At 48.0% G+C, this 15703-nt stretch overlaps 1 protein-coding gene across 1 annotated transcript; it reads left to right on the top strand.

Annotated features, from left to right (window-relative positions):
• The first annotated feature begins 10527 nt into the window (after positions 1-10527).
• On the top strand, positions 10528-14837 carry c1ql2 (complement component 1, q subcomponent-like 2). The gene is made up of 2 exons (XM_072473076.1): positions 10528-11560; positions 13126-14837. The coding sequence occupies exons 1-2, from the start codon at positions 10976-10978 to the stop codon at positions 13303-13305; spliced, it is 765 nt and encodes a 254-aa protein (XP_072329177.1). The 5' UTR covers positions 10528-10975; the 3' UTR covers positions 13306-14837.
• The last annotated feature ends 866 nt before the right edge of the window (positions 14838-15703 follow it).

Below are 15703 nucleotides of genomic sequence, written 5' to 3'. Positions count from 1 at the left end.
TTTGTTGAGCCTCTCGGATCACTACCCCCTGGGCTGTCTGTGTCTCCAGCAGCTTATCAATAGAAGCCTTCATCGGCTCTAGCAAGTCCTTTTTAATCTCTCTGAGGCAGCGCTGGATACCCTCCTGTTGCTCCTCCGCCCACTGCCTCCACGCTGCCTGGTCTCCGCCCGCCGCCATTTTGTCCTTCTTCCCTCCCTTCTTCTGGTCCACCACCACCTTTTTTGTCACCCCGCTCCTAGTTAAAGCCATATATTGACGGGGAACTATTATTAACTCATTCCCACACCGGGAAACGTCGAAAAAGTGCCCTTGGGGGCCCTGAAAAGAGCCCAAAAGTCTCGAGAGGGAATCCTTTTGGCAGTGTTCGCTTCACCAATCTGCCCCAAAATGTCCGTGGAAACTCCTGAAAAAGGTCTAAGTGTCCGTTCCAGACGGGAGCTGCCGAATGCGTGACCTACTCCTCCATGGCCGCCACCGGAAGCCTCGTCCCCGCTTCTACAGTGGCCCTGGTGAGATCTTTTCACAGTTGTTCCCTCTGCTGTTAGAATTCACTTTTGATAAAGGTCCTCAGGTCAGTTTGCAGCTTTAAGCTTGCCCTTCCCCCGCTTGCATGCTGGAAGGGGCCCTGTTTATCCTGTTTCAGCCAAATCTTCCACTGATTCTGCCGGGCCTGGCAGCCAAAAGACACAACACTCCTGGGGGACACCGTCAGTGGAATGTTGCAGTCTTCTTCCCACACCGGGAAATGTCAAACAAATGCCGTGGGGGCCCTGCAAAAGAGCCCAAAAGTCAGTTCCAAGCGGGAGCTACCGAATATGCGACCTAGCTCTGCATAGCCGCACCCGGAAGTCCTCTTTGTACATGAATGACAGCAAATGAACATGAAGGTTCAGCAAGCAACCAGGAATGTCAATGCTTTGTTAGTTTTATCACAAGACGGTTTGAGTAGAGGTGTTTATTTCTCAGTTGAGATCACATCCAGAGTACCATGTACAGTTCTGTTCTCCAAGGAAAGACTTGCCTTCCAGAGGGTGTAACAAAAGTTCACTAGAGTGACCCCGGGGTGAGAGGCCTGTTTTAGGATGAGAGATCGAGTCGAATTGCGCGAGATGCTCTGGAGTTTAAAAAAAGTGAGGTGATATAATTGAAACATATGTCACAAATACAAATTAAGATTGTTTGTTTTGGGACCACTTCTTAAATTTAGTGTGAAATGGAGGAATGAGTGGGGTCATGTGACTTGTTCTAAATTCCACCCAACAAGAGGTTTGGGTGGTTTGATTATGAAAGGGTTGTTTTACTGGAAAGAAGTTACAAGATGTTCACACTCTTACACAAAAGCAGGAGCAACTGTGATGACTTGTGGGTCGACTCTTACACGTGGAGATCCACTCCCGATTTGGGGGCGCAGAGACGGGAAACCTTGTGCTCTGGCTGGGAGGGTGCATGATGGGGTCGGGTGGGGGTGGGGGGGGGGGGAGCTGTACAGACCCCTGAAACAGGACCGATGCAGAGACGAGCACTATGTGGGTTAATTACATCACTCAGTCATGTTTACTGTCATACTGCCATATTTACCCGATGGTGCAGAGATGAGCACTACGTGGGTTAATTACATCACTCAGTCCAGATTTAAGTGTCAGCTCCAGAACAACTGTCAGAGAACACAAAATCCTAAAACTGATAAAGAGGTAAGAAGATGTTCTGCAGGTGTAACTAACACAATAGGAATATTTTTTAAATGTGTGGGATATCTTAAATCTGCATCATAGGGTAAATTTATATGAATATTATAACTGCACAATTGTTCGGCATATAACCCTTAATGATGTTACTACACAATCAAATAATAAAACTGATCATTTCCCCTGGCGAAAGTCTAAATAATACAAAAGCAAAATACTGCCATGCTGGAAATACAAACAGGAAAACCCAGTTAACATTTCAGGCTGAGACCCCGTGTTTCTCCCTCTAGATATGATTTGAGCTGCTGAGTATTCCCAGCATTTTCTATTTTTTTATTATGTGAGCAGAGCCGACCTGTTTTACACGGGTTACTTTTGGATTTTGATAAACTCGATCCTGTGAGCAGAAGCTGGTTGTTCATCCAATAATGGCCATTGGAAGAAATCATTGTAACAGCGATGCACGAGAGAGTGGCCGAATTCAGTTACAGTGTATTTAAAAAAAAAAAATTTTAGAGTGCCCAATTCATTTTTCCCAATGAAGGGGCAATTAAGCATGGCCAATCCACCTAACCTGCATATCTTTTGGTTTGTGGGGTCTGATGCACGATCAATCACTACTAAAGCGAGGTTGTAGTCCAATTGAAGGCTTTAATGATCAAGTAGTTACCCCAGCAGCTCCGGTACAGAATGACTGCTGTGGGGGAAACACAGACCCTTATGCTCCGCCTGCTGGGCGGAACCAGCAGGCAGATTCTACCACTCATACTACAGTATAAGGTACATCCCACCTAGGTACAACATTCACCCCTGTTTAAAAAAGAGTCCGGCGGGGGTGGTGGCCTTGCTTTTACAGTGGTAGAGGATATAGCGATACCCTTCGGTGCCTTTACATGCAATACACATATTTACAGGCAATTATTTACAAGGTCATTTTACAATGAAACTATCAGCCAGTCGGGGGCCCTGGTCGTCCTCTGCGATCGTCGCAGTCCCGTCGGTGATGCTGGCGTCGGCTCTGGCATCCGTGGCTCTGGGAGCATGTCGTCTTCATCCAGCAGAGGGCAGTAGAGCAGAGTTTCTGATTGGCTGTTGCGGGGGAAAATTGCATACGTCCGTTGTGGTCACCCTAACTTGAAGGTGGTTTGTGGAGGAGCTGTTGTCAAGTGACACTTGAACCCAAAACACTTCTTCAGTGTTTCCCTCCCTACCCCCTCCTCTAACCAAAAAAAACCCAACCGCTGTAAAGATCAAGAGGAAGGCTCGAGAGCAGGTAGAAGTAGAAAGAAGTTGAATCGCGACGTCACAGCCTGCAGGTAAGGGATTGACTGGTGACTGGTCAGTAGTTTTTCTTTTCTTTTCCCTCAGGTGTTATCGTGCGGGGTGCAGAGGTTGCTGAGTGAGTGCTTGCTGAGAAGGAGAGTGAATAACAGGTGAGCTCTTTCTTTCTTTTTCTTTTTTTATCTAGAGGGAATGGCAGGGAAGGTAGTGCAATGTTCCTCCTGCAGAATGTTTGAGGTGAGGGACTCCGTCAGTGTCCCTGCTGATTTCATCTGTGGGAAGTGCATACATCTCCAGCTCCTCAGAAACCACGTTAGGGAACTGGAGCTGGAGCTGGATGAACTTCGAATCATTCGGGAGGCACAGGTGGTCATAGATAGAAGCTTCAGGGATGTAGTTACTCCGAAGAATAAAGATAGATGGGTGACGGTGAGAGGGGCTGGGAGGAAGCAGTCAGTACAGGGATGCCCTGTGCTCAGTCCCCTTAGTAACAAGTATACCGCTTTGGATACTGTTGGGGGGGGGACTTACCAGGGGTAAGCCATGGGGTACAGGTCTCTGGCACAGAGTCTGTCCCTCTTGCTCAGAAGGGAGGGGGGAGAGGAGTAGAGCATTAGTCACAGGAGACTCCATAGTTAGGGGGATAGGTAGGAGATTCTGTGGGAACGAGAGAGACTCGCGGTTGGTGTGTTGCCTCCCAGGTGCCAGGGTGCGTGATGTCTCGGATCGTGTTTTCGGGATCCTTAAGGGGGAGGGGGAGCAGCCCCAAGTCGTGGTCCACTTAGGTACCAACGACATAGGTAGGAAAAGGGATAGGGATGTAAGGCAGGAATTCAGGGAGCTAGGGTGGAAACTTAGATCTAGGCCAAACAGAGTTATTATCTCTGGGTTGTTACCCGTGCCAATTGTGAACGTGACGAGGAATAGGGAGCGAGAGGAGTTGAACATGTGGCTACAGGGGTGGTGCAGGAGGGAGGGTTTCAGATTTCTGGATAATTGGGGCTCATTCTGGGGTCAGTGGGACCACTACAAATGGGATGGTCTACACCTGGACCAGAGGGGTACCAATATCCTGGGGGGGAAATTTGCTAATGCTCTTCGGGAGGGTTTAAACTAGTTCAGCAGGGGCTTGGGAACCTGAATTGTAGCTCCAGTATACAGGAGGTTGAGAGTAGTGAGGTCATGAGTAAGGTTTCAAAGTTGCAGGAGTGCACCGGCAGGCAGGAAGGTGGTTTAAGGTGTGTCTTCTTCAATGCCAGGAGCATCCGGAATAAGGTGGGTGAACTTGCGGCATGGGTTGGTACCTGGGACTTCGATGTTGTGGCCATTTCGGAGACATGGATAGAGCAGGGACAGGAATGGTTGTTGCAGGTGCCGGGGTTTTGATATTTCAGTAAGCTCAGGGAAGGTGGTAAAAGAGGGGGAGGGGTGGCATTGTTAGTCAAGAACAGTATTACGGTGGCAGAAAGGACGTTTGATGAGGACTCGTCTACTGAGGTAGTATGGGCTGAGGTTAGAAACAGGAAAGGAGAGGTCACCCTGTTAGGGGTTTTCTATAGGCCTCTGAAAAGTTCCAGAGATGTAGAGGAAAGGATTGCAAAGATGATTCTGGATAAGAGCGAAAGCTGCAGGGTAGTTGTTATGGGGGACTTTAACTTTCCAAATATTGACTGGAAACACTATAGTTCGAGTACTTTAGATGGGTCCGTTTTTGTCCAATGTGTGCAGGAGAGATTCCTGACACAGTATGTAGATAGGCCAACGAGAGGCGACGCCACATTGGATTTGGTACGGGGTAATGAACCAGACCAGGCGTTAGATTTGGAGGTAGGTGAGCACTTTGGTGATAGTGACCACAATTCGATTACGTTTACTTTAGTTATGGAAAGAGATAGGTATATACCGCAGGGGAAGAGTTATATCTGGGGGAAAGGCAATTATGATGCGATGAGGCAAGACTTAGGATGCATCGGATGGCGAGGAAAACTGCAGGGGCACAATGGAAATGTGGAGCTTGTTCAAGGAACAGCTACTGTGTGTCCTTGATAAGTATGTACCTGTCAGGCAGGGAGAAAGTGGTCGAGCAAGGGAACCGTGGTTTACTAAAGCAGTCAAAACACTTGTCAAGAGGAAGAAGGAGGCTTATGTAAAGATGAGACATGAAGGTTCGGTTAGGGCGCTCGAGAGTTACAAGTTAGCTAAGAAGGACCTAAAGAGAGAGCAAAGAAGAGCCAGGAGGGGACATGAGAAGTCTTTGGCAGGTAGGATCAAGGATAACCCGATAGCTTTCTATAGATATGTCAGGAATAAAAGAATGACTAGGGTAACAGTAGGGCCAGTCAAGGACTGGAGAGGGAAGTTGTGCTTGGAGTCCGAGGAGATAGGAGAGGTGCTAAATGAATATTTTTTGTCAGTACTCACACAGGAAAAAGACAATGTTGTCGAGGAGAATACTGAGATTCAGGCTACTAGGCTAGAAGGGCTTGAGGTTCATAAAGAGGTGTTAGCAATTCTGGAAAGTGTGAAAATAGATAAGTCCCCTGGCCCGGATGGGATTTATCCTAGGATTCTCTGGGAAGCTAGGGAGGAGATTGCTGAGCCTTTGGCTTTGATCTTTAAGTCATCTTTGTCTACAGGAATAGTGCCAGAAGACTGGAGGATAGCAAATATTGTCCCCTTGTTCAAGAAGGGGAGTAGAGACAATCCCGGGAACTATAGACCAGTGAGCCTTACTTCTGTTGTGGGCAAAATCTTGGAAAGGTTTATAAGAGATAGGATGTATAATCATCTGGAAAGGAATAATTTCATTAGAGATAGTAAACACGGTTTTGTGAAGGGTAGGTCGTGCCTCACAAACCTTATTCAGTTCTTTGAGAAGGTGACCAAACAGGTGGATGAGGGTAAAGCAGTTGGTGTGGTGTATATGGATTTCAGTAAAGCGTTTGATAAGCTTCCTCACGGTAGGCTACTGCAGAAAATGCGGAGGCATGAGATTCAGGGTGATTTAGCAGTTTGGATCAGAAATTGGCTAGCTGGAAGAAGACAAAGGGTGGCGGTTGATGGGAAATGTTCAGACTGGAGTCCAGTTACTAGTGGTGTACCACAAGGATCTGTTTTGGGTCCACTGCTGTTTGTCATTTTTATAAATGACCTGGACGAGGGCGTAGAAGGATGTGTGAGTAAATTTGCAGATGACACTAAAGTCGGAGGAGTTGTGGACAGTGCGGAAGGATGTTACAAGTTACAGAGGGACATAGATAAGCTGCTGCGCTGAGCTGAGAGGTGGCAAATGGAGTTTAATGCAGAAAAGTGTGATGTGATTCATTTTGGAAGGAATAACAGGAAGACAGGGTACCGGGCTAATGGTAAGATTCTTGGCAGTGTGGATGAGCAAAGAAATCTCGGTGTCTATGTACATAGATCCCTGAAAGTTGCCACCCAGGTTGAGAGGGTTGTTAAGAAGGCGTATGGTGTGTTAGCTTTTATTGGTAGAGGGATTGAGTTTCGGAGCCATGAGGTCATGTTGCAGCTGTACAAAACTCTGGTGCGGCCTTATTTGGAGTATTGTGTGCAATTCTGGTCGCCACATTATAGGAAGGATGTGGAAGCATTGGAAAGGGTGCAGAGGAGATTTACCAGAATGTTGCCTGGTATGGAGGGAAGATCTTATGAGGAAAGGCTGAGAGACATGAGGCTGTTTTCATTAGAGAGAAGAAAGTTAAGAGGTGACTTAATTGTGGCATACAAGATGATCAGAGGATTGGATAGGATGGACAGTGAGAGCCTTTTTCCTCGGATGGTGATGTCCAGCACGAGGGGACATAGCTTTAAATTGAGGGGAGATAGATATAAGACAGATGTCAGAGGTAGGTTCTTTACTCAGAGTAGTAAGGGTGTGGAATGCCCTGCCTGCAACAGTAGTGGACTTGCCAACACTAAGGGCATTCAAATGGTCATTGGATAGACATACGGATGATAAGGGAATAGTGTAGATGGGCTTTAGAGTGGTTTCACAGGTCGGCGCAACATTGAGGGCCAAAGGGCCTGTACTGCGCTGCAATGTTCTTTGTTCTATGTTCACTTCATCGCATCCGGATGGGGCCAGTGGGAGGACGGATCCCCCTGGGAAGGGGGCTGCGGTGGTGTGCGTCGGTGAAAAAATGGTTGGGGTTGGTGGGGGGGGGGTGAGGGTGCGGATCCAGCGGGGGCCAGATCCCGGAGGGAGACCGTGTCTTGTCGGCTGTCGGGGTGCGCCACATAGGCGTACTGGGGGTTAGCATGGAGGAGATGTACCCTCTCAACCAGTGGGTCCGATTTGTGGGCCCGTACGTGTTTGCGGAGTATGATGGGTCTGGGGGCTGCCAGCCATGTTGGGAGCGAGGTCCCCGAGGAGGACTTCCTAGGGAAGGCAAGGAGACGTTCATGAGGTGTTTCGCTGGTAGTAGTGCACAGTAGCGATCGGATGGAGTGAAGTGCATTGGGGAGGACCTCCTGCCATCGGGAAACTGGGAGATTCTCGAACCGTAGGGCCAGTAGGACGGCCTTCCAGACTGTCCCATTCTCCCTCTCTACCTGCACGTTTCCCCGGGGGTTGTAACTGGTCGTCCTGCTGGAGGCAATGCCCTCGCTGAGCAGGAATTGACTCAGCTCGTCACTCATGAAGGACGACCCCCTACCTCTATGGATGTAGGTGGGGAAACCAAACAGGGCAAAGATGCTGTGGAGGGCTTTAATGACGGTGGCAGCCATCATGTCGGGACAGGGGATAACGAAAGGGAACCGAGAGTACTCATCAATCACGTTTAAGAAATATGTGTTGCGGTCGGTGGAGGGAAGGGGCCCTTTGAAATCCACACTGAGGCGTTCAAAGGGGCGGGAAGCCTTCACCTGGTGTGCTTTCTGTGGCCTGTCAAAGTGCGGCTTGCACTCCGCGCAGATTTGACAGTTTCTGGTTACGGCCCTGACCTCCTTGATGGAGTAGGGCAGATTGCAGGTTTCAACAAAGTGGAAGAACCGGGTGACCCCCGGGTGGCAGAGGTTGTCGTGGAGGGTCCAGTGTCGGTCTACTTGTACACTGGCACAAATGCTGCGGGACAGGGCATCAGGAAACTTGTTGGGCTTCCCGGGACGATAAAAGATCTCGAAATTATAGGTGGAGAGCTCGATCCTCCACCGTAAGATCTTATTATTCTTAATTTTGCCTGCTGTGCATTGTCAAACATGAAGGCTACCGACCATTGGTCAGTGAGGAGAGTGAATCTCCTGCTGGCCAGGTAATGCCTCCAATGCCGCACAGCTTCGACGATGGCTTGGGCCTCCTTCTCGAAGGAGGAAAGGCGGATTTCTGAGGCGTGGAGGGTGCGTGAAAAGAAGCCACGGGTCTGCCCGCCTGATTGAGGGTGGCAGCCAGAGCTACATCTGATGCATCGCTCTCGACCTGGAAGGGGAGGGACTCATCGATTGCATGCATCATCACCCTGGCGATGTCTGCTTTGATGTGACTGAAAGCCTGGCGGGCCTCTGCCGATAGGGGAAAGACCGTGGACTGGATTAGTGGGCGGGCCTTGTCCGCATAATTAGGGAACCACTGGGCGTAATAAGAAAAGAAGCCCAGGCACTGTTTCAGGGCCTTGGGACAGTGGGGGAGGGGAAACGCCATGAGGGGGCGCATGCGTTCAGGACTCCATCATGCACTGCGTAGCCGAGGATGGCTAGGCGATCAGTGCTAAACACACATTTGTCCTTGTTATAGGTTAAGTTAAGGATTCTTGCGGTATGGAGGAATTTGCGGAGGTTGGTGTCGTGGTCCTGCTGATCGTGGCCGCAGATGGTGACATAGTCGAGGTACGGTAATGTGCCCCGCAGACCGTACCGATCAACCATTCGGTCCATCTCCCATTGGAAGACCGAGACCCCATTTGTGACACCAAAGGGAACCTTAGAACGTGGTAGAGCTGCCCATCTGCTTTGAATACAGTGTACTTGCGGTCATCTGGGCGAATGGGGAGCTGGTGGTAGGCTCATTTAAGGTCTACTGTGGAGAAAACCTTGTATTGCGCTATCTGGTTGACCATTTCAGATATGCGGGGGAGAGGGTACGCGTCGAGCTGCGTATACCTGTTGATGGTCTGACTGTAGTCTATGACCATCCTATGTTTCTCCCCGGTCTTTACAACCACCACTTGAGCTCTCCAGGGGCTGTTGCTGGCCTCGATAATGCCTTCCTTTAGTAACCGTTGGACTTCTGACCTAATGAAGGTCCGGACCTGGCCACTGTACTGTCTGCTCCTGGTGGCGACGGGTTTACAATCGGGGGTAAGGTTTGCAAACAGGAAAGGCGGGTCGACCTTGAGACCCTCAAGGTCCCCTCGCGACCCGCGAGGCCGCTGACAGTGAGGGGGGGGGGGGGGGGGGGGTATGGGGCTGCAGAATTTGAACGTTAAACTTTGCAGGTTACACTGGATGTCCAGTCCCAGGAGTGTGGCAGTGCAGAAATGGGGGAGGACGTAGAGTCGGAAGTTATTGAACTCCACGCTTGATGTGGAAAGCAGCCATTCTTCAATTTTGTTCATTAAATTGATGCACGATCAATCACTACTGAAGCGAGATTGTAGTCCAATTGAAGGCTTTAATGAACAAGTAGTTACCCCAGCAGCTCCGGTACAGAATGACTGCTGCGGGTGAACACAGACTCTTATGCTCCGCCTGCTGGGCGGAACCAGCAGGCAGGTTCTACCACTCATACTACAGTATAAGGTACATCCCACCTAGGTACCGCGATACCCCTAATATAGCTAGCACAGGGGCGAAAACCACGCAAACACAGGGAGAATGTGAAAACTCCACACGGACACTGACCCAGAGCCGGGATCGAACCTGGGACCTCGGCGTTGTGAGACAGCAATACTAACTATTGCACCAGCATGCTGCCCCAGTTTCCAATGTATTTAACAATGAAGTTGAACTGAACATAGACTCGGTTTCCCCAATTCTCTCGCTCTGTCTGTTTGTACATCACTTGTTTAATCTATTATTGGGGATAGGCAGTTAAGAGAACGCAGAATCATATTACTCGAAATTTTAGCTCCCTTCTCTCTCCACAGATGCTGTCTGACCTGCTGAGATTGTCCACTATTTTTTGTTTTGGTTTCAGATTCCAGCATCCTCAGTAATTTGCTTTTATCCTATTACCCATTGTAACAGGCGTGGCTTAAACTCAGAAAGAAATGCCACCTTTTGCCAACACTTTTGAATTATATCCTTTTCTTCAATTACACTTCCTGGTATGTCAGCCTTGCCGATCATTTAGCTCATCTCCCAGACGAGTTATCTGATCAGAATTGCATTAGGAGCAGTTTAAATATTGTAATGAGTTCCCTCATGTTGGTGGTATTTTTACTTTAGTGGACAACTCGTCACTCACTGCTCCAAATTGGAAGCTGTGTGTGGAAAGTAAGCACCAGCTAAGTGTTTGCAAACGGCATTCAGCGGTGCAAACTTCCCAAGGACACGTGTGTGTGTGAAACTTTCAGATCCACAACGCCTCCCTGGGCTCGGGTTGGTGATTTTATTGACACATCTTTGGTTTTGTTTTGAGAGTGTGTATATTGATCTGGGATTAATCCACATTGCATTTGGCTTTGCCCTCGACTCGTTACGTCAGTGGGCTTTGTTGCAGTGCATGTTGTGAGATTGCTGCAGGTGTCTGTTCCGAGTCTTTTGCTGCTGTCAGTTTCGGGGTGAACACAGCGTGCTGAAGCTAAGTCAGGCTGGCAGTGTAGTCTAGCGCCCGAGGAGATCCCAGCTCTCGGTACAGTCCCCTCCAACCCCCCACTCATATTTATTTCAGCTGGGGTATCGACTGCTACTTGGCATTTCCATGTTTATGTGTATAGATATAATACTTGCATAAGCTTCCATCATTACTTCTAAAAGTAAAGAGTTCCTGGACCTGGCTTCCCGGATACTCCGAAGAAAGTGTGTGATCGCGGCACTGCTGTGTACCGTTATGGCGCTCCTCCTCCTCGTGCTCATCCCGGTGCTGGTGCACACTTCCAGAGTTGCCGCTCACTATGAGATGCTGGGAACATGCAGGATGATCTGTGATCCTTACAACCCCAAAGCCAGCAGCACGGCCGTGGAGGTGCTGCGGGATTTTAGTGCCATCCCTCCGCCGCCCTTCATCCAGGGAGCGAAAGGGGAACCTGGGCGGACAGGGAAGCCTGGACCGAGGGGAGCTCCGGGAGAGGCCGGCCCACCGGGTCCAAGGGGGCCACCGGGAGAACGCGGCGACCTGGTGAAGGCTGCCTTCCCCGGGGGGAGCAGCGCCTCAGCGGGGCCAGTAACGGGAGCGCTGAGCAGTGCCGCCTTCAGCAACCCGAAGATCGCCTTTTATGTCGGTTTGAAAAGCCCCCACGAAGGCTACGAGGTCCTTAAGTTCGACGATGTGGTCACCAATCTGGGAAACTACTACGATTCCGCCACTGGAAAGTTCACGTGTGCTGTGCCCGGGACCTACTTCTTCACGTACCACATCCTGATGAGAGGAGGGGATGGGACCAGCATGTGGGCTGACCTCTGTAAAAACGGCCAGGTGAGAGAGTGTGTGAGAGAGAGAGAGCTTGCCCCTTTCTCAGCGCCACGCTGAGACTTCCTGTCATTGCGCTGCGCCCTACTTTACTCAGCATTGTTTCAACTGCAAGGAAACCTCGCCAGACAGACGGGACTGAGCAAGGCGATTAGGCACAAAGAACTATACTTAAACAGTGAAGTTAATTTGGAGTTAACTCATTTCACTGTCGCTGAGGAGGTGTTTATGAAGAAAACATTTTTCATGAACACATCCTATATTTACCTTTTTCTGCTGGCGTGTCGATCATTATTTAAGCTGTTGAACTTGCTGCTCCCCCCAGTTATAACTAACCTGATTTAGAGGGTGCAAAGGAGATTCACCAGAGTATTGCCTGGGCTGGAGTGGTTCAGCTATCAAGAGAGGCTGGATCGGCTGGGGTTGTTTATCTTGGAGCAGAGACGTCTGAGGTGTATACAATTCTGAGGGACATAGAGATAGGAAGGCACTTCCCCCTCAGTAGAGGAGTCTCAGACAACGGGGGGGGGGGGGGGGAGGCATATATTTAAGGGGCAAGAGGTTTAGAAGGGGTTTGAGGAAACACCTTTTCACCCAGAGGGGAGATCAAATTGAGGTATGCAAGATGATAAAAGGTAGGGCTAAAATAGACGTGGAGCAAATGCTTTCTCATGTGGAGATGCCACCGTTGGACTGGGGTGAGCACAGTAAGAAGTCTTACAACACCAGGTTAAAGTCCAACAGGTTTGTTTCAAACACTGGCTTTCGGAGCACTGCTCCTTCCTCAGGTGAATGAGGGGCATTCTAGAATGAAAGGTCATAGTCTCCAGATGAGAGGTAGCAAATTTAACACGTTGCGGAGAAACAACTTCTCCCAAAGGGTTGTGAATCTGTGGAATTCACTACCCCAGAGTGCGGTGGATGCTGGGACAGTGAGTAAACTTAAGGAGTTAGACAGATTTTGAAATGAAAATCGCTTATTGTCACAAGTAGGCTTCAATGAAGTTACTGTGAAAAGCCCCGAGTCGCCAGATTCCGGCGCCTGTTCGGGGAGGCTGGTACGGGAATTTTTAATTGGTAAAGGGTTGAAGGTTATGGAGAACGGGCAGCACGGTGGAGTTAAGGTCAGGTTGTGATCAGCCATGATCAAATGGCAGAGCAGACTTGATGGGCCAATTGGCCTAATTCTGCTCCTGTATCTTATGAACCTCTGAAGGGTGGTGGAGTTTGGAACTGACTGCCTGAAAGGGTGGTAGAGGCAGGAATCCTCACATCACTTAAGAATCATTCAGATGAGCAACCTGAAGCCAAGTGCTGGAAAACGGGACCAGAATAGACAGGTGCTTGATAGCCCGCACGGACAAGATGGGCCGAAGGGTCTCTTGCTGTGCTGTAAAACTCCATGACTCTATGACTACTTCCAACTAAGCCTCCTCTCCCTGTTAGGGGCGAATATAACTTGTCTCCAATTTTTTTTTTTTTCACGAGTTTGCAGCCCTCTTGCTCCAACTCCAGAGGAATTTGACTGAATAAAATAGCCGCTTGGAGTAACCATTTTTCTCTTTGTCCAGGTTCGTGCCAGTGCCATAGCCCAGGACGCCGACCAGAATTATGACTATGCCAGTAACAGTGTGGTCCTGCACCTGGACTCGGGAGATGAAATTTATATTAAACTAGACGGTGGGAAAGCACACGGTGGCAACAATAACAAATACAGCACCTTCTCTGGTTTCATTTTATATCCCGATTAAGTGACATGGCTGAGGTATTCGGAATAGAAATGAGATATTATGTAACGGCGTTTACCTGTCAATGTCAGTTTGTCTATGGTTATTTACATTCTCCTTCAGACTTTATTTGTACTGAATGCCAAAGTGCGCTTGTTGGTGTAGGGCATATTGGTAAATGGAGCGCATGTGGCGCCAGGCTTAGTAACAGTGCATTACATCCGACAACTCCTGCATGGGCGCTTCTTGGGAAGGACAGAATCAGCTGCAACAATTGGATTTGTTCATTCAAAAGTAAAACACTGCGGATGCTGGGAAATCTGAAATAAAAACAGAAAATGCCGGAAACCCACAGGAGCCTGATGAAAAGGCCTTCGAGCCCAAGCGTTAACTCAGCTTCTCTCTCCTCTGGTGCTGCCCGACCTGCTGGCTATTTCCGACATCTTCTGTTTATATTTTGGATGTGTTCATTACTGGTTGACGTGCTGAGTTTTGTGTGATGACACACAACATTGGGAACATACTGCTGCTGCTGTACATGAAATACTCGTCATTTCGTTACAACCCAAGCCTTTGATGTATCGTTACAACATTAAAATGCCATTTTCTACAGTACTTGGCTCTGGTCATTTACATGTACTGAAAGCAATCGAATAGATGGCTTATTGCTGCTATTAAGTCCCACAATTTAGTTGTCAGTGTTCAGCCGGGATTTCCTGGCATGTGAATAATGCAGAGAACTGGTCCCATAAAATCGTTTGTGAGATAAAATTGTATCTCTTAACTTCCGTAGGCCATCAATATGTTTTTTATACAGATATTCATTACACACCTCGGCTTCACTTTTGATGTTGTACACGTATCATTCCTGGAGGATTGTAGAATTCTAACCACTTGTTTTGTTAAGCAAGTGGTCTTTGATTGAACGACTAAACAAAGATTAACACGACCGTGTCACCAATATTTTAAAGCCAAGTTAGATTAAGCAGTGGTCAGAGGGTGAAGGAGGTACATAGGGATGTACAATTGAGCCATACGCAAGGCAGTCAGGATCTTATCAGATTGCCTACTCCTTCTCCTAATTCGTCTCTCCATATTGTATCCAGAATGATTAGAAACACCCAACTCGTTCTTATCAACATCAAGGATTGTGGTTGTACACCACACATTGAACACTAGCCATTGAGAGTTTTCAGAAAAGTATTTCCATAAATTCGACGTGGTATATTACAGCAGTTTGTCTTCACAGAAACGAGTGTCGCGGTTCTTGTAACGAGAAAGGCAGCAATGTTTTATTTTACAACCTCTTCCACGTATTTTAGATATGGAGAAAGCAAATGGATGCAGAAACTTGTCTTATTAGCTGTGATTGCACGTTTGACACGTGTACAAGCAGAAAGGCAGCTTCACTGGGATTCATATCAAAACATCATCAGGCCAGCCGGCTGCCCAGGATAGAGGTGATGCGAAAATAGTATCCACTCTGTGATGATTTTAATAAAGTTGTACATGTTTTATATCGTGATTAATCCCCCCAATAGATCACCTTTAAGCAGAAAATAGCGATTTATCTTAAAGCTGGCTCAGCTAAACTGAGTTTCATTCACTTCACAAATTTTGCTTAAACAAAAATCCAATTTATCCAGGGAGACAGAGAGAGAGAGAAAAAGCTTCTTAAACGTTCAGAAATTAATACCGGACTATGCGGTCTTTTCTGGGGCAGTATCGAAATCTAAGGAGAGAGATATCATTGTGCTTTATTCTGGTGCAAAGGAAAACTGTTTGTACTTTTAACAAAGGCCTGCGCATTCCCCATGGTGAAAGGCCAATGAAGATTCATTGCGAGGGAATTGGTGTTCACATTAAAAATATAAATTTCAGCCTGAGATTCTTAAATCTGTATTCCCCGCTACAGGCGGTGCACTCCACTTCTCATTCACCGCTGCAGATGTGTCTGCTGAGGTGTCAGAGCCGAAAGGATGATGGATTGATGAGGCTGGTGAAAGAGGAGAGTTGCGTGACAGTTAGCCCTGACAGTGATGTATGTATCCTCACATTATCAATGTCATGCCGGGGAGTTAGGAAAGCGCCCCACTTTCTACATGCTGTCATGTTGCTAATGATCACATCGGATAACATTCACAAAGACATATTGCTGGTGACAATGACACCAGACACAATCGGTTAAAAAAAAAGATGAATCAATTTAAACTATGGTTTACCGGCGGTTTATGCTTTACATTCTTTCCCCTAGTTGCAACATTAAATCACAGTACCTGCAACATTAATTACATATAAAATGCTTTTGAAGAGGTGTCAGGGCTTCTCAATCAATAGAGCCAATTGATTGACTACAATCTCCCGAGATTTTTTAGTCCGTAGAAAACAAAAGCCCAGGGCATTAACATTAACCTTAGAACAT

The sequence above is a fragment of the Scyliorhinus torazame genome, chromosome 2 (assembly GCF_047496885.1).
Source record: "Scyliorhinus torazame isolate Kashiwa2021f chromosome 2, sScyTor2.1, whole genome shotgun sequence".
NCBI lineage: Eukaryota > Metazoa > Chordata > Chondrichthyes > Carcharhiniformes > Scyliorhinidae > Scyliorhinus > Scyliorhinus torazame.
The sequence above is the reverse complement of the archived record's forward strand: the minus strand, read 5'-3'. Positions and strand labels throughout refer to the sequence as shown.